The 21969-nt window shown below is 41.2% G+C and overlaps 3 protein-coding genes and 1 long non-coding RNA gene across 14 annotated transcripts in view; 3 read left to right on the top strand and 1 right to left on the bottom strand.

Annotated features, from left to right (window-relative positions):
• Positions 1 to 213: 213 nt before the first annotated feature.
• Positions 214 to 9757, top strand: LOC119009565 (homeobox protein Hox-B3-like). 4 transcript variants are annotated; one of them, XM_037080954.1, is made up of 4 exons: positions 214 to 345; positions 577 to 815; positions 7143 to 7455; positions 9124 to 9757. In XM_037080954.1, exons 3-4 carry the CDS (start codon positions 7236 to 7238, stop codon positions 9726 to 9728), a joined length of 825 nt encoding a protein of 274 aa, XP_036936849.1. In that variant the 5' UTR covers positions 214 to 345; positions 577 to 815; positions 7143 to 7235; the 3' UTR covers positions 9729 to 9757. The 4 variants fall into 4 exon arrangements, with proteins under 4 accessions (XP_036936849.1, XP_036936848.1, XP_036936851.1 ...); XM_037080953.1 differs by lacking the exons at positions 214 to 345; positions 577 to 815 and adding an exon at positions 2622 to 6040; XM_037080956.1 differs by lacking the exons at positions 214 to 345; positions 577 to 815 and adding an exon at positions 2622 to 4351.
• Positions 5995 to 21749, bottom strand: LOC119009572. 3 transcript variants are annotated; one of them, XR_005071763.1, is made up of 4 exons: positions 21609 to 21749; positions 19533 to 19628; positions 14514 to 14648; positions 5995 to 6013 (listed from the first exon to the last, which is right to left on the bottom strand). It is a non-coding gene; the product is annotated as an uncharacterized LOC119009572 (long non-coding RNA). The 3 variants fall into 3 exon arrangements; XR_005071762.1 differs by lacking the exon at positions 5995 to 6013 and adding an exon at positions 12651 to 12786; XR_005071761.1 differs by lacking the exon at positions 5995 to 6013 and having other exon boundaries at positions 13754 to 14648.
• hoxb1b (homeobox B1b) lies at positions 11799 to 13598 on the top strand. The gene is made up of 2 exons (XM_037080968.1): positions 11799 to 12380; positions 12638 to 13598. Exons 1-2 carry the CDS (start codon positions 11837 to 11839, stop codon positions 12940 to 12942), a joined length of 849 nt encoding a protein of 282 aa, XP_036936863.1. The 5' UTR covers positions 11799 to 11836; the 3' UTR covers positions 12943 to 13598.
• skap1 (src kinase associated phosphoprotein 1) overlaps positions 21442 to 21969 on the top strand; it is a 39057-nt gene continuing 38529 nt past the window's right edge. For 2 of the 6 annotated variants that reach the window (XM_037080959.1, XM_037080962.1), the window contains exon 1: positions 21442 to 21579. The gene's annotated coding sequence lies outside the window, so the exon portion shown is untranslated. Of the gene's footprint in view, positions 21580 to 21671; positions 21811 to 21969 lie in introns of those variants that run through there. The other 4 variants (XM_037080957.1, XM_037080960.1, XM_037080958.1 and 1 more) reach the window with 2 other exon arrangements.

A 21969-nucleotide genomic window follows, 5' to 3' on the forward strand; every position in this document is an offset into this window, starting at 1 on the left:
GCAACCCATTATTCAACAGTAAAATAAAGCTTGGTCTTGTTAGAAATAGGTGCTGTTTCAGACCACATAAATGTCTAAAAATGGTAAAAGCTCTATATAAATTCAGTCTGTTGCTTTTAACATTTGGACGTGATCAATAATTAACGAGGCTGCAGCTTGTGTCCTCGTGCACACGCAGGCTGATGACTGTCATCTATATATACCCTGTAGATCCGAATTTGTGTAAATACAGCAGCAGCCACAAATTCGTGTCTTGGGGATTATGTAGGTGATGACACTTCACCTCGAGGGGGGAGAAAACAGCCAACGTTTAAAAACCAGGAAAAAATGAATGAGGTTCTGCGTGTAAGTCTGTGCAATGCACAAATTAGTGACTTAATCGTTGATTACATGATTTCAGTGCAAATAATATGAACCTTTCTGTACATGTTATGTTTTCTGTGCTTGTTATCAACTGTGGAGAAATGTTGTTTTTGTAAGGGAGGTTCTGTTTGGAGTATTTTACGCACAGAGCCGCAGGCCTCCACCAGACTTAATACGTCGCTTTGGGTGTTTTTTCTCTCTTTCCCCTTCCAGCCGCACATTGTTGGAGAATATGACATCTGTGAAGTTGCCGGACAGGCCCCTCAATGTGGGCCATTGTTCGGCACATCATTTATCTTCTTTTCACCGCGCTGCCTGTAGTCGAGGAGGAGTTTTGGCTAGCAGGGAAATGTGAGGAGGAGGACCTCAGCTATGAACTGCTCCAGACAGACTCCCAACAGGACTGGACCGAGAATCTGTCCCGGTGAGGAGATGAGACCCAAAAGGAAAACGTAAGTTTAAACCAAAGATGTGTGTTTTTTAGTGTGTTGAGGAGAGCAGAGGCGGAGTCAGAGTGTGAGGCTGGGGTGGATTCGACGTAATAATCAGGGAGAAGGATGTTAATTAATGGGTATAACACACTGTAATGTGGTTATAAGCTGACATAAGGACAGGTGTGAGTGTTTATTATAATAATCATCATAAGAAACAATTATAACCTCTCATATTAAGGTATTGTTCACATCACAACTAGTGTGTTTTATAGGCCTTTATTCTAATTATCTGTTTACAGCAGCCTCCACTGATGGCTTCCTACAGGAGGAGCTGCAGTTGTTGACAAATACATTAACAAACAATTATGATAACAACATTATAGTGAGTTATTAACCATATATTCATGTGCATATGTCATTTTTTAATGTGGGAAATTAATCAGTTTGTCTGAAAATAATGAATTGTGCGTGATTTTTGTGCTCGCAGGTGATGTTTTTCCATTTGATCTGCTCTTGAATTATATTTATTCCAGGATCTATCCGTTGATTTACGTTGCCCATGTTGTGCTGTGTGAAATGAACTCGCTGCTACTGTTGATTCAACTGTCTTTGAATTAATTCAGAGGCATAAATCCCCTCCTGCTGGACACGTGGCTCCTGCAGCTAATTGACAAGAGAGGCTGCAGAGAGCTGCGTTTGTCAGCAGGCCTGCAGACTGAATGGAGGAGGTGGAGGAGGTGGAGGAGGGTGTGTGTGTGTGCAGTGTGTAGCGTGCACATGTCCATCACAGATCAGACAGGCGGAGTAAAGAGTGTGGAGCTCGCCGTGGTGATGAAGATGGGATGTAAAGTGCAGCTCAGGGATGTTGTCATATCTGAATGATCGCCAGCCACTACAGGCCACAGGGATCAAATCTGAATTTATATTTATACTGTATGTCTTCATTCAGCACTCTGACTTATCATGTTGGTCCATCTGCATGTTCCCCTCCACCCTCCTCCACCCTCCTCCTCCTCCTCCTCCTCTGGTGGCTCATATATCACAGGAGGATTTAGACTTTTTGAAGATGGCGCACTTATTGCTGATTTTCTTTGTATTTATGTGCCACTTTTTACGGCACCATGTAGGCTGCATGAGAGATTTATAGTCGATGCATGTTGCCAGTTTATTAGGTACAGAATACCTTCACTCACCGATATGCAGTAACTGGGGAGGACGAAATATTAGGAACAGCTCTCAGTTCAAGGCAAAATGTTTAACAGGATTATTTTCTATATCGATTAATCATTTAGACAAATGCTTCACCGGAGCCTGCACTCATGCCTTCAAATTGCTGAAGCTAGAACCAGTAAATGTTTAACTTTTCAGCTTTTTAGACAATCAATTTTTATCTTGTTATGGACGAGTCAATCAATCGCTTGAAATTGGGGTGGTTCACTGAAAATTTCCCGAGTTTTAATCAACATCTGATGGCCGTCATCATTGTGCGGAGCTTAGTTGTCATTGTTATTTACTCCACGATAACTGGAAACGACATTTACAAAATACTGATTTTTTTTGTCACCACAGACAGAGCTTGAAATTGTCAATAGGTCTTCTTAAATAAAAATATCCAACAGTGTCATGCTTACAAATGTTGAAACACAGACTCGAACTGTGGTCACTGGCTTGGCAGCCTCGTTACCTTTAACATCCCCTCAAACTCCTGACATAAAAACCAGGTCACAAACACATTCGCTACTTATAACATGATTTTATATGTTTTGTAGACATGTCTGAATGTTACATAGATTATGAGATGTACAATTTTAAACATATCCGTGCTTTAGATAAAGTTTTATCCTGGAGACTGAGCTGATGTCATCAGGATATCTATCTGCACTACTGCTGGTTTCTGTGTCTTTCTCCTCCGTTTTATGGAGGATGGCAACAATTGATTTAGACAGAAGAACTAGATATTGAATGTGAAGATGGCCCCTTTAATCCAATGAAAATAGCTTGAATAGCGTAATTATACCTGGACACAAGCATGGAGATGATGTCCCATTATTTCTATGAAAACTGCTCAGTGGCGCATGAAGCCAAATGACTCGCCTGTTTTTTTTTGCATAGCTTCCACACTGTGGGCCCACAGAGCACCAGAGGCTACAGCTGACTGAGCCGGCTAACTTCCTGTTTTGCGACCAGCTAACTTGAACGGGGATGAAATAATTTAACCCTGCGGCTCCTCTAGACTTTCCAAATGTTATAGGACCGAATGGCTCAAATTCTGACAGTGAAACGGCTCATTTCTCCATAAAAATGTATCCATTATTTTCCAGATGCTTCCTTCACATTGTAGATTATTAGCCACTATTCTTTAGGTGGAGGCCATGTTGTTCTTGATGACTTATATTGAGTACGATACAATACGATACGATACGATACGATACGATACACTTTATTGTCCCTTTGGGAAAATTTGTCTTGGACTCAATTGTTGCACACCTGACGCAGGTTTACTCAATCTGGTTTCACAAATAACTAAACAATATTTTGCCAACCTTACAACAAACTGTCTTACTTAATGTGCAATATTAGCTTCTACAACGACAAACATCATACGTGCAATTTATAGGATAAAAAAATGAACTGGCATACATAGTTTTTCTGAAATTAGCCACTTATACAACTGTATGACAATGTTTGAAACGGAAAATTATTTTACAGATGTGGGATTATTTACACGATATTATCAAATGCTAGACCTTTTATGAATTTATAATACAGGTTCATCATTATTTAATACTTAATTTCTGTGGCATCCCTGAAGTGGACCTTGTTAGCCTTCTTCTTTAGGTAATAATTTGATATTTAACCATCTAATAAGTTGACAGATGTATGAACACATGGAGCCATTTCACAACTTTGTCTTTAAACTTAAATGCTGCAGCCATGAAATAAGTCTTCAATTTCTGGACATACTGTAAAGGCCAAATGTGGTCACTCTGTATTCTCATTATCTCCGGGCTGGCACGCACGGCTCAGAGATCAAAGGTGGCCAATTTGCATTAATTAACGCTGCTCGATTAAAAACGAGCCCTCAGAGCCAATCAGAGCGATCGAGCACGACGCAAAGAGGAGAGATCAAAGTGCCGCCAATCGATCCCGCGCAGCAGCCTGATTGGTCAGCGCGTAAACCAAAACCAACTTGTACATGGGGACTTTTTAATGGACGCTCCCTGTGCTGCTGACCACTGTCTGCGTGTCTGTCTGTCTCCTCCTTTAGTGCTTTAAAATGACTCCCCCGGATCACTCATTTAAATTAGAACAACAACAAAAAAAAATCTCATTATATAAACAAGACGTAATGCACTCGGCATGTGAGTGTGTAAGAAAACACACAGACTAAATTACGGATAGCTTTCTTTGCAGGAGTAATTTATGGCGTCTCTGGCATCTCTCCTAAATGGGATGTTTGAATTTATTATTACAGCGCTGGACAAGTTCCCAGGAGTGTTTGAGCAGAGTGGAGATGTGGCTGCCTTGTGTGTTCATGGACACGGGAAGTAGAAGTAATGCTCTAAAAGGCCTTATAAAAACCTTTAATTGATTGACCGCATCATACAGATACTTCCTTTGATCGTGAAGCCTAATGTTACTTGACAATATTCTCTGGTTAATCTGCTAAAGTGTATGAGCTTCGAACAAGCAGATCCGTGTAACATAGCCTACAGTGTGCTCCTCTCAGCTATGAGATGTCTATATTCATGTATGACATTTGCCGAATTTACAAGAAGGACTGAATGATTAAGAATTTATCGTATAAAACTCTACTCAAAGTTTGTAAGGTTTTCTTACGACTCATCATCACACAAAATTAGGAGATTTTATAATGGAGTCTGGGGAATTTCTCTCCCTCTTCGTCTCCTTGCTGTTGTCGACTGCAGTTGAGGCCGCTTTGACCTGTAGTATGTTGATTTTCACATATTAAGTCTGCTGTTTTAAAATTGTCACTTTTTTTTTTGTAACGTATGCCGAATTTACAATACGGACCAAATAATTTCCAATGTATCATTGTCAACGTTATCCGAAGTTTGAAAAGTTTCTCCTGGCTCAAGGACACACAAAATTGACAGATTTTATAAGGGAGTCTGGGGAATTATTCTCTCTCTTTATCTCCTTGCTGTTGTCAGCTGCAGCTAAGGCTGCTTTGACCTATAGTATGTGGATTTTCAGATATTCCGTCTGCTATTTCAAAACTTTTTGTAACATACGCCGAATTTACAAGAAGGACCTTACAATTACAAATATATAACAAAAAGCCTTATACAGAGTTTATAAAGTATTTCGCGACTCAAGAATAGACACAATTGAGAGATTTTACAAGGGAGTCTGGGGAACTCCTCTCCCTCTTCTTCCCCTTGTTTGCTCGGCCGCAGTTGAAGCTGCTTTGACTTATACTTGATTCTCACATATGCTGTGTTCTGCTTTCAAACTGTTGCACGTTTTTGTTAATAACTATTAGATATAAGTTATCCTGGCCAGTCATATTACAGTCCATACACTGCACATTAAGTGTGATGTCTGGAGCTGAAGACGCAGATTGAACGTTTCAAAATAAAACTGCCTTTTGGCTCATTGTAATCCCCGCCAGTGGCGATGGAAGGCGAACATTTTGTTTATCTAAATCCACTTAAAACGAGGCTCCCTGCCAAAAATATTTCAGCTTTTTTTTTTTTTTTCCTTCCTCCCCTGGCCTCCTCCCTCTCGATCTCGATCCACCTTCTCCTTCGTCTCTAATTACCACATAAGACGTAGAGAGGTAGTCAATTTGCCATAGAGACGCGTAAAAAAAAAAAAAAAAAGCTTATCTTTTATCGCAGGGGCTATTACCATATATGAAACTGAGCTTGCATGATCAGCAGCTTCCTTCGCCACACACACACACACACACACACACACACACACACACACACACACACACACACACACACACACACACACGCACACACACTCTCACAGAGGCTGACATTGTGTGCAGAAATGCTATGCAGGGCGGTGTGAGCTGCAGAAACACTGTCCACTCTGCTTCACCCCACCGGCATGCAAAGGAGCCACCACCACCATCACCATCACCACCAGCAGCAGCAGCACCACCAACACCATCACCACCATCATCACACGGCGAGAGCTGCGTTTTTTTTTCTCTCTGCAGGGATTATTCTAATATTTTCCTGAAAGAAAAAAGAAAGGAAAACAAGGTGAGAGGGGATTATGTGTTGGTGTGCGGATGGTCTGAGAGAGAGAGAGAGAGAGAGAGAGAGAGAGAGAGGGAGAGAGAGGGGAGTGAGTGTGAAGGTAAGGCAGCCCGGGTGTTGTGCCGCGGACTGGGTTATGTGTCTTTATGATTTACGAGCCTGACTCCAGCCGCGGTTCAACCAGAGTTCATAAAGCTGCATGCCTCCAGACTTATTCTCTCTCTCTTCTCCCTCTCTCTCTCTCTCTCTTTCTGTCCCTGCGTCTGTTTTACTCCTTAAAAAAAACCCCTCACTGCTTTATAATCCTGCTCTGTTTAATTTCAGATGAATTCAATTTAATTAAGATTCTGGTTTTCTTCTTCTTCTTTTTTTTTTTAAGTCGCGTTTTCGTTTCACTTCAGGGCCATAAAACAGCCGCGGCGCACAAAAGACTCTTGTATTAATTTTCTGTTTCGTGATGGATGAGTTTTTTAGCAGATTGTGATGCAACATTTATTCTTTTTTTTTCAGCTTGAAAATGGGTCGAGACGGGTCTATTCATTAACCGAATAAAAGGCTGCTATTTATTAACAGTCGCAGGCTTTTAATGCAATTCAAGGAAAACAAGAATTAAAATGACGCATTTGGTTTTTATATTATAAGAAAAGCTTTTTATTGAAATTTGTTGGATTTATTTTTGGATTTCTGCGTGTAGACTAATTACTATTATTGTCTGTTTTATTTTGTTCTTGTGCCATTATTGTGAGTGTTTCTTTAATCCCTTTACAGATACAAACATGAGCACTATCCGTTATATTTTATTTATTTGAGCTGTTTTACAACATGATAAAGACAGAAAACGAGCCTGCTGTAGGGCACAATAATTGTTAGAGGGAAAATAATTACATTTAACCTCAGATTTTTACAAGACTATCCTCCAACCGAATGTGTGTGTGTGTTTTTTTCAATTTTATTTCAAGCAAACTCTCAATTTTCCGTCGCCTCTCCATCCAGGAGAGGCTTCGCTATTCATGTCAGCGCACCATTGAGTTGATAAGATGGATCATGTGGTCTCCTCCCTGATTCTGTCTCCGTCTTTCTTTCTCTGTCCCCTGGATCCACTCAGGCCAGAAGCCCAGGGCTCTCTGGAAACCTGCCATGTGACATTTGGCTGCCAGCGCTCCGTCAGAAGGTCAAAGGGGGCCCCGGTGCACATTTCATGGAAATGCAGAAAAGCAGCGACTTCTTCGGGGACCCTCTGGATGATGTCAGGGGGTTCGGCTGTGCGCACCACCAACTGGCGCAAGTGGAGACGTTTGCGCGCACGTTTCCCCGGAGGTCAAAACAGCAGAGCACCAAGTTTCCCATGAGCAAAAAGATTTTCCCCTGGATGAAAGAGTCCAGACACTCAGAGCAGAAACACGGCAGGACCATCGCAGGTCTGTACGACACAAAAGGACAAACGAGGCCTTTTTTTTTTTTTTTTTCCCCATTTAAGCGCCTTTTAACGAGCTCGTACACAGTTAATGAGGGAGAATTAGCTCATATTCTTTCATTCTCAGGTTCAAAAGGTCAGGAAGTTTTTAATGAAGCTGGCAGGATAAACACAACGTGGCTCAGTTTGACACTTTTAGGATTTAATTTAAATGATATAAACAATTTTCACAATGCTTCAAACTCAAACTAAAATAAAAACAATTCACAGATATACAAACTTACACATAAAAAACACATCTGTAAAATAGCTTTTTAGTAGTTTAAAGCATTTTATAAGGGCCTAATAATATGTTGTATAATTAAGTTAAATCAAGACTGATTAAAAAAAAATATATATATATAACCCCAAACTACATGTTAGTCTCAGTTTGTTCACATTTTAAGCTTTTAATATTGATTTAGAAAAAGAAAAACTACAAATATTTATTAACAACATACTGACTTCAACCCTGTTCAGTGTCACTATTGATCCATTATCAGCTGCTGCAGGTTTCGAGGACACATATTGTCCAAAAACTAAAGAAAATATTATTCATTATTCTGAACAAGATTGCAGTATTTTTAAGAAATATGAAAACACCATCTTGAATGTTCCAATGAATGTACTGTAGCATCATTTAGCTGCAATGACAAGTCAGAAGAAGCATACACACAATAAAAATGTCACCTTAACGTTTTTTTGTTTTTCTTTTTACTGTAAAGCTAAAATGAGATCAAATAGATCATCTCCTCTGAAAAACTATACAAGCTGATCCACAAAAACTCTGCAACACCAAACCTCCAGCTAACTTGTAAACAACCTTGTGTCATCCTTGTGTTTTTTTTTTCCATCCCTTTCTGTCTTGTTGTCTCGGTTCTCTATTCAGGTTAGGCTGCTCGCCTGAACGACCTCTCATACGGTCAGTGGAGGAAATTATCTCAGCCTGATTTTTTCTCCTCTTCAGGTTCAAAAGGTCACAAAGCTACAGACAGACGATGTCAAACCGGCTTAGTTTTTAGGTTCTATTCCATTTTTAGGACGTCTTTTAAAGAAATAGGATGATAAACCATGTTTTAAGGCAACAGCACACTTCAAAACAAAGTGACAAAATAAAGTTTATTTTATAATTTAACATTTATTTACACATGTTAGGCTGACTGAGCATGAATGATCAAAATAACACAAATCAGAATCAGAATCAGCTTTATTGGAGAAGTAAGCTCACGTATCAGGCTCTGGTTCACATTGCTGTCAGCTACTCAAAACAGACATTTAGTTATGAGCAAGGAAAATAAGCAGTGGATGAATAACTTAAAGGTTAATAAAGATTAGAGAGTGGTAGAGGATAGAAGTGAGGGCAAAGAAAGTGTCTGTATTCATGTCAGCTGTAGTGCAAAGAAATGAAGAATAAATATTGGATAAACGTGTGCACACTGGGTGGGTGAGCTAGTTTACAGATACATTATGAGCAGAATCAATTAGTAAAACTGAAAAATGACAGTTAATAAGATACAGACTCAGTGACAGGAAGCAGGCAGAGAAAAGGACGGAAAACACAGAGAAAGACAAAGAAACTTTCCATTTCAGTATCAACCTGTTCCACCTTCCTTCCTCCCGTTCGTCTCCACAGACTGCACCGTCAACGAGAAGTGTCCAGGCGCGCCCCCGGCCTCCAAGAGGACGCGCACCGCGTACACGAGCGCGCAACTGGTGGAGCTGGAGAAGGAGTTCCACTTCAGCCGCTACCTGTGCAGGCCGCGGCGGGTGGAGATGGCCAGCCTGCTCAACCTCCAGGAGAGACAGATCAAGATCTGGTTCCAGAACCGGAGGATGAAGCAGAAGAAGGACGAGAGAGTGCAGGGCCTCGCCTCCACCACCACCACCAACAACAACACCACCTCCACCACCACCTCCTCCTCCTCACCCCCGTCCTCCCCCTCCGCCCCGGGCAGCCCCACTCTGTCGAGCCTGGGTTATGTCCATCTGGGCGGGGATTACCAGCCGGCCTCCCCTCCGCTCAAGTCCCAACAGCAGCCGAGCCAGCCGGCGTACCCGGCACAGTACTCCAAGTATCCGGCTGCAGGCTTCACGCACGGCCCGCAGTTTAACGTGCAGTACAACACGCACAGCACGTCACACACAACAGACCCAAACGTGGATACTAACGGGTTTTATTTCCCACAGAGCTGCGCTCAGGACAGAATCATGCAGGCTCCGAAACTGACTCATCTGTAGCAGACAGAAGACTCAAAACTGTCCCTTTAATTCACAGAAGAAGAATCCACCGATCCGCCTCGATGCATGCGTTTTTATTATTTATTCACCGGACTGATGAATCTAAATACTAGTCTCAAGTCTTATTTATTTGTATTTATTCATATTTATTTAACTTATCTTGTGTATTTCATATTTATTGCTTTAACTTTTAGGCTTCCTCTAATCACCTCCTCAGAGACATTAGCTGTGAACCCTGTGAAACTTAAATTACAATGTTGTTCCTTCAGCTCATAAATAAAAGGTAATTTGTTGAGATTCCCCCTGCAGACTGCCCTGAGTAAATACTCCATCAAGAGCCAAAAAAAAGACGACTGTAGTTCAGCCAAAAGGTTGGAAAGAAAACGCAAATTTCCATTTTTTTTCCCCCTCCTTTTTTTGTGTTAAAGCTTAATTAGCACTTGAGGTCTATAACATCACATTAACTCTTACTTAATTACGCGTGAGTGTGGACGTGATAGGTTTTGGAAGATATTACATTATAGAGTCGTTAACTCTCAGGCACGAGAAAAAAACATAAGAAGAAGAAGAAGCAAACTATGTGTATGGTTTTTGAATGTGTCTTTGTTCCTTTATGTTCAGAGTGGCCACACAGGCTGTCAATCTGTAAAAAAAAGGGCGCATGATGGATCACTGAGTTCACTGCGCTGCTTTTCACTCTGACTGCGGGACTCACGCTGCCCAAAGGCCGCAGAAATGTTTTGGTAATTAGTCAAATACACCGTCTGAGCAAATCTATATTCAGATAAATCCAAAGCGAGTTCTGAATGTCGACAGTTCCTTACGAAAAATCAACAGAACAACACGGCTGAAAAAAAGCCATAAATTTTGGTGACATGTTTCCCATCCCAGACAATAATATCCAGCATTATTACTTTTATTTTTGCCTTGAGTGACATTCAGGTTTGGTTAAAGTAATAATCGAACAGTTTATTTATTACCTACAGTTGTAATAACCAACCAAAACAGTCAAATATGGGTAAAATAGACTCTTGAAGGTAGCATCTGAGTCTTTAAGTAACTGATATTAAATTAATTATCAATATGAAAATTAAATTATACACATATTCACATGTATGTGTCAGCCGATCATCGGATCAGATATTCAGCATTTCTCTGATGGCAGTGATGGAATGTAACTAAGTACATTTACTCAAATGTACTTTACTTGAGTACATTTTCTACTAATATTTTACATATTACTCTCTGTATTTATTGATACTGGGTACAGATTAAAAGCTGCATCAGAGGCAAAGTGGAGCATTTATAAGTTATTTATCTAATCGAACAAAAACATCAACAGAAAACTTGTACCAAAGTATCTTTTAACAAAATATCTTTAATGTTTGTGTACCTTGTGTAGCACTGATTATCGGTATTAACGTTTTTTAATCCGATGCAGATACATTATTTATATAAATTAACGCAATCTGCAAAGTCACGTGTAACTTAAGTTATCCAATAAATGTAGTGGAGTAAAAAGCACAATATTTGCTTCTAAAATGTAGTATAAGTATAAAATAAGAGATGATGGAAATACCCCAGTGAAGTAAAACTACCTCACATTGTAAAACTAATTAGTAACTTTTGACATTTTCAAGACAATTAAAATCTATAATGTGTTGTTCTGATATTCTTTGGAGGTCGTTCTCACAATGTTAATGACACTAAACCCCCTTTATCATTATTGTTGTTTCACATATTCATCATTATTATTTTTTTTTCAAATTTGTCCTTAATTTGTCACTCTGAGCTGCTCTCACTCTGCAGCCCGAAAATGTGTCCTGATGTTTGTGTTCTTATCAGATGGATGAGCGCGTTTGATTGAAGCGTTTGTCATGTAAATGCGAGCCGTTTGATGGACGAGCCCGCAGACTTGACAGAGTGCTGTAGGTCGTCCACCATTGGCGTTCCGCGGGTCACATGGTGTGTCAGGAAGGTGATATGAGGGTGGAGGGCAGTTTTACAGCTTTGACATACTACCTAGAAGGTTAGGGCACAGGGAGAGCACCGATTAATGACTGCTCGGTCTTGATCAGTTCTGAACAAACAATAGGCCCGGGTCCAGGATGAACTCCTACTTAGACTACCCCGTGTGCAACCGAGGAGCGAATATCTTCGGTGCCAAGGCCGGATACCACAATTTAAATCATGGATACATGTCGTCCAACTCGTGCGCAACAAGTGATAGTTACGCACCGGACGGGCGTTTAGTCCCTGCAACTTCTGCGCCGCACCAGAGCCCGAGCCTCCCCCTGCACCACCAGACACACGTCAACCTGGACGTGCAGTTTCAGAACTCCATGTATGGGTCACCTCTGGAGTACGGACACCACCAGTACGGCCTCGCACCGGAACAGGACCGCAGCTACATCCATGCGCAAGTTTCTCCTCTTGCAACAAACATGGCTCCCTACACCGGCGACAGTTGTGGGCCTGGAGTTCCTACCGGCAGCCAGTATCTGCACTTTGGCAACGGGGACCAGAGGCTGCAAGAGTACCCAGAGAGTGTTTACACGAGGTTACCGGTCAAGGACAAGGATTTGGAGCATGTAGAGGAAACTTCCAAAACATTCGACTGGATGAAAGTGAAGAGGAATCCGCCTAAAACAGGTTCGTTCATCCTCAGATTAGAAAATTAGATTTAGTTTTAGAGAACCCATGGGACCTCGGGAGGTGATATTGTCTCACAGTGCGTAAACGGTGCGTAAAAGTACAAATTAAATGATCTAATGAGGCTCAAGTGTTTTAAATTATACTGGGGGAAAAAAAACTGTATTTGGCGATTAATGTTGTGTCATTTTTTCTATTCATCCTCCGCTTCAGCTCCATGACTTTCTCCATCCTCATCCATCCATTTCTCCCCACAGCAGTCCTCTCGGAGTTCGGGGTTCCCGGTCAGCACAACGTGATCCGAACCAACTTCACCACCAAGCAGCTGACGGAGCTGGAGAAGGAGTTCCACTTCAACAAATACCTGACGCGGGCGCGCAGGGTGGAGGTCGCCGCCAGTCTGGAGCTGAACGAGACGCAGGTGAAAATCTGGTTTCAGAACCGCAGGATGAAGCAGAAGAAACGCGAGAAACTGGGCTGCGTTTTGGCGCCGGCACCTGTGGAGAAACTCTGCGGCCCTGACACCTCTCCAAAGGCGAAGGGGAAAGACTGTGAACCGTGATGTGACTTCGTTAAAAGAGGGCCTGAGCTGCTCCCCTCTCCCCCCCCAGTCGCACCATTCCTTAAAAACTGTGAAAAATGCATGTGGACTTGTGAAGTTGATACAGGGTATGTTTGTGTGTGCTTATGTGCTGATTATGGTGCACTGATCTTGAATTGGATGCTGAGAAACTTTAAACAAAAATGTCTTTTTCCTTCTGAAGCCCATGCTGTGTTTTGTATTGGAGCACTGAAGTACTCAGTGTCATTGTTTGCACTATTTATTTACAGGGTATTTTCCAACAACCATTGAGATGATTTAGCTTAATAAAGTTTATAAAATTGAAAAAGCGTGTTGTATTTGCCGTTAATGTAAAAAGAAAATGTTTAGATTGATAAATCCATGTTAAGTCCAATCAGACTCGTACTTTTTTTTTTTTACAGAAATTGCTTTCTTCGACGAAGTCTTTTCCTCCTATTTTTGAGAAATATGTGTATATAATAAATTTTTCTAAATATGAATGTTTGAAAAATTCTTTTTCTATTACTTACCTCCATTAATAGTCTTACCAAAGGCCCCTTGCATAATGTGACAAGAGGAATCTTTCACAACACATGGGGTGGTTCCCAGTGACCTTTTCACCTCCAAATACCTCCAGGGGCTCTAAACATGACAACAAACTCCAGGGAGCCAGGTCTCACCCTTGATTTGTTACCCAAATTCTGCATGGATACAGCTGACACAGGTTGCACTGACATCCGCTTGTATTTTACATAATTTGAGCTGAAAACTTTTCATCAAACCGCATCGACCGCATTTTTCTTTAAAAAAAAAAAAAAAAAAAAAATCACAGGAACTTAGTTGGTTATTTGACCTTTTCGCACTCATTCGGGCTCAAGCTAAACGTTTGCCGGACCTGACCACCTAGTTTCGTGTCATGGTGAAGGGGCAGCAGTTTCAATATTTGCACTGGGTGTCAGGTTTGTGCACACAGTTTCTGCCCCAGCAGCACCGGCCTGTTGGTGCCCTTTTTCCTAAAGCTGAGGTTCACTCAGAGTTCAGGCACAAATGAATGCAGAGTCAATCTGTCAAGACACCAGAGTGGCTCGCAGAAGTCAACTCCCGGCCTCCCATACTTAAGATTTTTTCAGGTATTGCACTTAAAATTTAGACTGAAGAGATTATAAGCCAGTCAGTCATTTAGTTCTGGTTTGTGCAAACTGATATGAATTCAGGAAAAACTATGTTTCCAGGAAATGGACATCAGCAATCATGTGAAATATATCCGCATGAGTATGCAGTTCTCCCACAACTATATTAAAAATTAATACAGTTCCACTAATAGACGTTACAGTTGAAATACCATACGGCCCATTACTGTAAATTAGAAAAGGGTTGAGAGGTTTTGTTGTCATGCATTTCCTTTGCAAGCCAAAAGCTTCAGATGAGTCACAAGGCCAAGGACTGTTGAGGTGACGATATATGTGGTGAAAAGTGACAGATTCAACAACAAAAAAAAGGGGACGGTGCGGAAAAACAAGCGTGGGACTTCATTCCAGAGGTGTGATCCCTGCCATCTCTGTTGGTAATACCTCAGCGCTCCCAGCGGGCTCTCCATCTGGAGGTGTCAGAGTCGGTGCTGCAGCCAACGCCGCCGAGACAGATGTTCAGCTGGGGGAGAGGAGGAGGATGTTTTTCACCTTCGGATCAGCGTCTCTGCCTTCTGCCTGGAGAATGTAGGGCAAGGAGAGAGAGAAGGGAAGAAGACGGTTAATGAACGCTGAGATCCTGTTTTTGTCACAGACACAATCCAAAACTACGCAAACGTGAGGTCTATTGATAGAACCTCTCTCTCCTCAGATATCTTACACATCTTTAGCCGGCCCGCCCCCCCCCCTCCCTCTGCATTTTGTTTGAGGTCAACCCGGTGCTGTTTGTACCCCATGCTGCTTGCAGTTGTTGCAGGCTCTTTTACAAGTCTATTGCCAGGCTCACTTCCTTGGTTTTCTACCAGTTCCTCTGTCGCATGTCACTCTGCAGGGTCCCGGCGCTTCAAAGGGAAACTAGATACAGTATTCATGGGATAATGGGGGGTCGGTCATCTAAGAAATACCACAGCGGAGTCATTTTTATTGGCAGATATCAAACAGCTATTTATCTGTCACATATACAGTACATAGATTTGTATGCTGACAAGACGCAGAGATAAATGGAGCAGTGAAGGAGCGTGTGATGAAGTGTAAGAGAGAGATTTCCAGTAAACAGAGCAATATTGACGCTACTTATAAAATAACATAACGGACCTCTTCAGGGATGGAACAATGAAGTCCATCAATGTCCCTGGTGTTTTATTACCGTTCACAAACCTTTATCAAGACCGAGAAAGGCATTTTATGGCTCATCAAAGAAATACAGCAGAATAAGAAGTCGATGATGCTTTTGGCAGATTAAAGGAACAGTTCACCTGAAAATCTACTGACCCTCTTACTGATGGAAGGTCAGGTGATGTCTCATAGTCCACGAAACATGTCTAGAGCTTCACAGCAAATCAAAGTTGCAGCGTTCTCCACCGAAATCATTAAAGACTTGTTTTAAAATCATAAAATGGCTCTATAGCTCGTATGGTGAAGTCAAAGTCTCGAGAAGCCTCAAGATACAAAAAACAATTAAAAAAAAGAGGTTATTTACATTGCTGATCTGGTTTGTGCACCCATTTCACATGGGGTACATGCTAACACTTTTAGCTTAGCAGTGACAGTGAAGATTTTGCTTTAAAAAGAAATAAAAGAGTGAAAAAGAAAGTCTTCTGAATCAATCAGGGAATTGGGGCTTCCAATTGGGGACGTACACAACCATTTTGCACAGTTCAAAGTCAAGGTAATGTCATTGTGTACATGAAACAATTTACATCAAAATAAAGGTTAACTTTATATAATACTGCTTTATTCATAAATTACGACCGTGATAAGGTTGTTGGTTGTAGTATGACATTTTTAATGCATTAGACAGACGATAACTGCAGCTCTGATGAAAACATGCTGCCTCTGACTTTGGGAATGTCAGAGATATCGACCTCAAGTAAGAAGGGGGGCTGCAAATAACAATCATTTTGATAATCAATTTATTTGCAGATTATTTGGTTTGTAGAACTCAAGAAAATTATGAAAAATACCCATCAGAATTTTTCCTAGAACCAAAAGGTAATATAATCAACTGCCTTGTTTTGTAAAATGAAGTTATCACGACATCTTAACACTCATTTTATTGAAAACAATACTTTTTTGGCCCCTTAATAAAAATGTGAAGGAAGCATTCAAAATTCAGAGAAACAAAAGAGATCATAACTAGCCACATTTGTTATTTCTATTTTACAGATTTTCACCGATATCAAATCACTTCCCACGATTTCTCCTCTGTTTTTGTTCATTGAAGCCTCGAGGAGTAACGCTGCCCACTTATGAATGGCACACTCTCTCCTTCCTTTGTTGTGGCACTGAGGCTCTTTTTAGCCCAGCCTGGGAGATTCTTGACAACCATCCCCCATCCGAGTCAGGCTCTATTGGATCTGGAAGCGGCAGCCGACCTGAAGCCCCAGCCTCCTGGGTCCCCCCTGCGACTGCATCCTTTCCCCACTCCATCAGCATAGTAACTGAGAGAGACAAGTGACTTGGCCAGGGTTAACGTCTTAATACTCCCTGGGATTGCCTCCAGGATCCAAATGGCTACCCCTAATAGTTTTCCTCCTCCGTGTGCCTGTCAGACCGCCATGACTATATGCCCTAAGAAAAACAAGACTAGCTGAGAGGCAGAGTAACGAAGCAGCACAATGAAATAATGAGGGGTGGTGAGGAAGAAGAGAGCAGCAGCCATGGAGGCTTTGGTGCAAAGATGCAGGTCGGATGCTGACGTGCCCCTCCGCCTGGATACTTTGCATGGAGATGCCGTACACTTGAAATTAAACCACCGTCTTCCTTTAGAACCCGGGGGGGGGGAGGAACCAGAACTCAATCAGTGTCACGTCACATGGTTCAAAGCGGCCAATTCGATGCTGCCAGGAGGTTGAGAAATGCAAGGTGACAGTTCATTTTACCAGTGACAGTGTGTCGGTCTCGCTTGCTGGTTCCCCAGTCAATTCCCAGCGAGCAGTGAAGGTTGAGCGTTGCAGGAGACAGACAGCAGGCTCGCCCCCCCTCCTCACCGCCACCGCTCTCTCATCGACCCCGCTCTGCTTTGTATTCCAATTAACTGGACAGAGGGAGAGGCGGCAGTGTGCAGGATCACAAGCGCAGGCAGACACATTCTTCTGGCGTCCTTCCAGTCTCTCATTCCCACCACTATCAATAGTGCTGTGCCTTCCTTTTCCCTTCCTTTCCCCTTCCCTTCTCCTCTGTCCTCGGCTTGCGACAAGGGCCAGTTGTTCCAGGGGGATAATTCATAGATTCTTCTTTAACAACTGCCTCTAGGGACAATGTCTCTGTAATGAAAAATAGGTCCCTCTCATATATTCATATGTCACATGTAATAGAGGTATGTAATCGCTCAGTCGCGTCAACGCACAGCGAGCTGTAACTGCTATCCTTAACAGACACCTCAAATAATGCTGAATTAATATTTTGAAATGGCTCATACATCCTAACATAATACAATTTGAATGATTTTATATTCAATGCTCACAGGGCTGACATTGATTTGAGAACAAGCCGAGGTGAGTCAGTCAATACGCAGGCTGACTGAAGGTTGTAGATTTAGCACAACGCATTTGCTCCTCTGTCTTTTGTGTCCTCGATCTATCATCACTTTTTTTTTTTTACCTCCGCGGCCACCAAAGCCCCCCTTCACTGACATATGTTTGAGCAATGGGTGGGTTGGGAATACAATGATTCTGAGGAAATCCGAAAAGTAAACTAGCTCTTTTTATCTCCTCGAGCAACACAAACATTTACAACAGACCCTTAAGAATCGGGCCAAACACCTTTTTTATTAAGGGGTTGAATTTGTTTAAATTAGGGCGACATTTGAACAGCAACTTGAGATATTTGCTGTTGGAGAAGGTGACACCTATTCTTACACAGTGATTTATGGCAAACAAATATTAGCAGTATAATCTGTAATCAAGTCCTCTGTTTATATTTTCTGAAATAATAATACAAAAATAGAATTAGGAACAACAATTGATTAATTGATTAGTTGTATTCTGATAGATAATTCAGAAAAAAATAAGGCAGGTGCTGCACTGGGTTGGGAATGAAAAGTGAGTAATGTTAATAAATCAGGTGCTCTTTAAGGATAAGGTCAAAGGCTGAGTGCTAATAAAAGATAAGATAAGAACATACAGTGACTGTTCGGCTTACTATGGCACGGACAGGCAGTCATGTCAGACTGAGAATCTGAGGCACTCTGAAAATGTTGAAAATCGTTAATAAATGTAGTGGATACGCCGACGAATCGACTCATAAGAATCTTTTGAGTTTTTTGAGAAAAAAAGTTAAACTGCTTTTATTCAGGCTTCTTAAATGTGAATATTTTCATTTTCTTACTCCTTTATGACAAGTAAACTTGAATATCTTTGGGTTGAGGACAAAACAAGACATTTGACAAAGTCATTTTTCACCCTTACCTGACATATTATAGACCAAATAAATAATCTGATGATGCTCATCACAAGTTCCAAATTTGATGTCATCAAATCTTGTTTTCTTTTCTAATCAACAATCCCAAGACCAAAGATATTCAATTTACTATGATGTAAAACAATCAAAACAGCAGATGATGACAACTGAATAGCTGGGAAAATCAGCAACTAAAGTTTGACACTACGGTTGTCAGAAGTATCGATACTTCCATAATTTTTTGATATCATATGGTTAAAATGATACTATAACTGCTTCCGAGAGCATCAAAAGCACCATAGCTATAAGATTGCTGTAATATTATCACAAATGTGTTTGTATTTCATGTATTTTGGACATTTTGAGCACAAACATGCCCCTAAACCGCAGCACTTCCTTCCCTGAAATAAAGATAAAGACGAACAGAGCCTGAAAGACAGGCATGGGTGCTTCACTATTTGTCCTTCTGGACTGCAGAAGAGTTTCTGCCTATCTTGAGAATGCAGTGTGGTTTGTGTGTGTGTTTGCAGGACAGGATACACACACACACACACACAAACACCCTTCATGCCCTGAGGATCCTCCTGACTCTCTCTCCTGGCTCTATCAGATCAGAGAGACCCGCTGTCCCTCCCCACACCGCAATGCAAATGAAAAGGAATGCGCTGATAAAAGGCCAGATCTTAAAGATGAGAGGGCAGAAGGAGGACAGAGGCAGCGAATGCTAAAGGGGGAGAGCCTCTTGGGGAGATGAGAGGTGGCGGAGGAGTCAGTGTTGGTAGTAGCGGGAGATCATAGCCTTGCTCCCCCTCAGCGGCGTTTGATACAGGGCTTTTGTCGCTCTTTCAGCGGTGCATTGTTGGGTGGTGTAATCCCCGTCGGATTACAAAGGGCTTCCCTTTTCATATGGGGCTGACCCAGCAGGCAGGTGGCTGGGGCTCTGTGGAGCTGTCAAGGGGAGGGAACCTCTTTTCCAGGGGAGGGGACCCCAGTTCCTCTTACCTTCACAGGGGCTTTTTGCTGGGAGGCCAGTCAGGCGCAGGTCAACATGGGGACAATCCTGACATGGGATTCAACTCGCCCTGACCCCGTGGCTTCCTGTCGTGAAGTGACAGGGAAGGAGACCATCTTGAGATAGCATTCAGCAAGAAATACTTAAAATTATTCAAATATGTACTGAAAGGAAACCACTGCTGCTGCCTCTGCTGCCGTTTTTCTATGCAGGTTGTATTTAAAAACGCCACAGAATGTTTTTTTTTTTCTTCCATTGAAGAAATGAGAATACATGATGATTTACATAATTTGAGGTGATTCGGGCATTCAGCCACAGCTAATGTTAAGTATAATTATCAAGTGATCTGCTGATGATTTTCACGACTAACTAAGTCTATAAAAATCATCAGCACAATTTCCAAGAGTCCAAAGTGAAATCTTCTTTTGTTCAAACACCCCCCAAAACCTTTGATTAACACTCATAAATGACAAAGAGAAGCAGAAAATCATCAGATTCAAGATGCTGGAATGAGCAAATGTTTGATATCTTTTATTAAAAACTGACTGAAATTATTATCAGATCATCAAAATAGTTGGAATTTTTTTTTTTTTTTTTCGGTTGAAAAATTGTTGGAACTATTTTTTAACATTTTTTTTTTTTTTTAAATAATGTGCTAATTGTCCATGGACACATCCATTTATTTTATTACAATTTAGATATTTAATCAAAATGTTACATCAACAATTCAGGCCTGTTTAAATTTTAAAAAGGCAAAACAAATATACCGTTAGTCCGGCAAAGAGTTGATTCATATTATCTGGGGTATTCTGTCGATGTGAGCAGCGAGCTTTGGATTCTTGATGGCTTTCCTTGTAGTGTTTCAGTAATACGGCTGATCAATACGGCGATGGACAGACCCACCACTATTTCTATTAGTACGCCTACCAATACCTCCTCTACATTAACGTCAGCCATGTGTATAAAAACCCAGTCCCAGCTGTACCAGTGCTGTTCACCCTCTGCTGGTAATATAAACCATTCATCTGTGCCCTGTCAAATATAGTGAGGGGCCAATTTAGTGATGCTCCATTCAAGGGTTGTCAGAAATATCATAATTACTTTTTGAGCTTGAAAGACCCATCAAAGTGGTGAATACTGTAATTTCAAAGATAGAAAGTAAGAATTTCTGATACTCAATAAGACATGATGTGCTATTCAGAGTGAAGATAATGTTAATTAACCATTTGAAAATCTGATTTAGTAACAGAGCCTTCACTCATATCTTTTACTGTTGTATGGCCTTGCTAAAACATCTGTCTCATCCCTGTGGATATGTATTTTCTGAGTTTTAAACACAGTTACAGGATTAATAAATTCAGGTGAAGCATTAAAGGTCTTCATTAGGGCCAATATTCAGCATTTGTCAGGCTATCAATACCTGGGATTTTTCAGTTGGTTTGCCTATAAAACAAACTAATTTAAAAATGTGCAACTTTTGCTCTAAACTTATCATCCTCTCACACAACGCCCTGTCCCCAACACTGTCTGACTGGTAACACATTACAATTAATAACCTAAAAAAAAACCCCAATATGATATGAATCGCCAAAGTACCCAGTAACTACATTTATCACACACATATAGTGTTGCCATATATACATACTGCCACATGAACATCGATTCCAAATATCAGTTATTGATCTCCTTGATTCTTGCAATTTCCCAGCCTCTAAAATGTCACTTCAAGGCAGCATCTATACTAGCTAGTTAACGCTGTGTACAATAAATACAAAACTAAAAACAAATGTCTACCTTCCTTGTTAACGTCGTTCAGAAATGTAGTTGATGTGAATTAAAACACGTTGAAATGTTAGTAAAAATATCGTCTAAGTTACCACACATCAAACTTAATTAACATATTGGGACGATAGGGGTACTTGAATGCAGCACTACAAGTATGGGAGTATGGAAATCGTAACGTTAGCTAACGCTTCTGGTGTGCATTTAAGGAAAGCCGTTTATAAAAACGAATTTCCACCTTCACTGTAACAGGAGGTAATTTAATCGTTAATAAATTAACTTACTCAGATATAATGTTTATCAGTGGAGGAACATCGGCTGCCTTCCAAGGCCTGGGAAGGTCAGCTCGCGTGAATTAATGTTAACGGCTCTCAAACACGTCAGATTAGGTTAGCTAAATTAGCTAAAAGTAGTTTAGCTTCAGGTTAGCCTCGCATTATCGTACATAATACCAGTACACCTCGTCTGAATGGTTGATGCGTTCAGGTAAGCGAAGCACCTGCTTTCAGGAAACCTAAACTGCGACACAATTTAAGAAAAAAACGGCGCTAAAATACTATTTCCGGGCTAACGGTCAGCTAGCATGTTAGCCGCAGTGTACAGTCGCCACGGTCACCACCACTAACAGCAACCTGTATGATGGTG

The sequence above is a fragment of the Acanthopagrus latus genome, chromosome 20 (genome assembly GCF_904848185.1).
Source record: "Acanthopagrus latus isolate v.2019 chromosome 20, fAcaLat1.1, whole genome shotgun sequence".
In the NCBI taxonomy this organism is placed as follows: Eukaryota; Metazoa; Chordata; class Actinopteri; order Spariformes; family Sparidae; genus Acanthopagrus; species Acanthopagrus latus.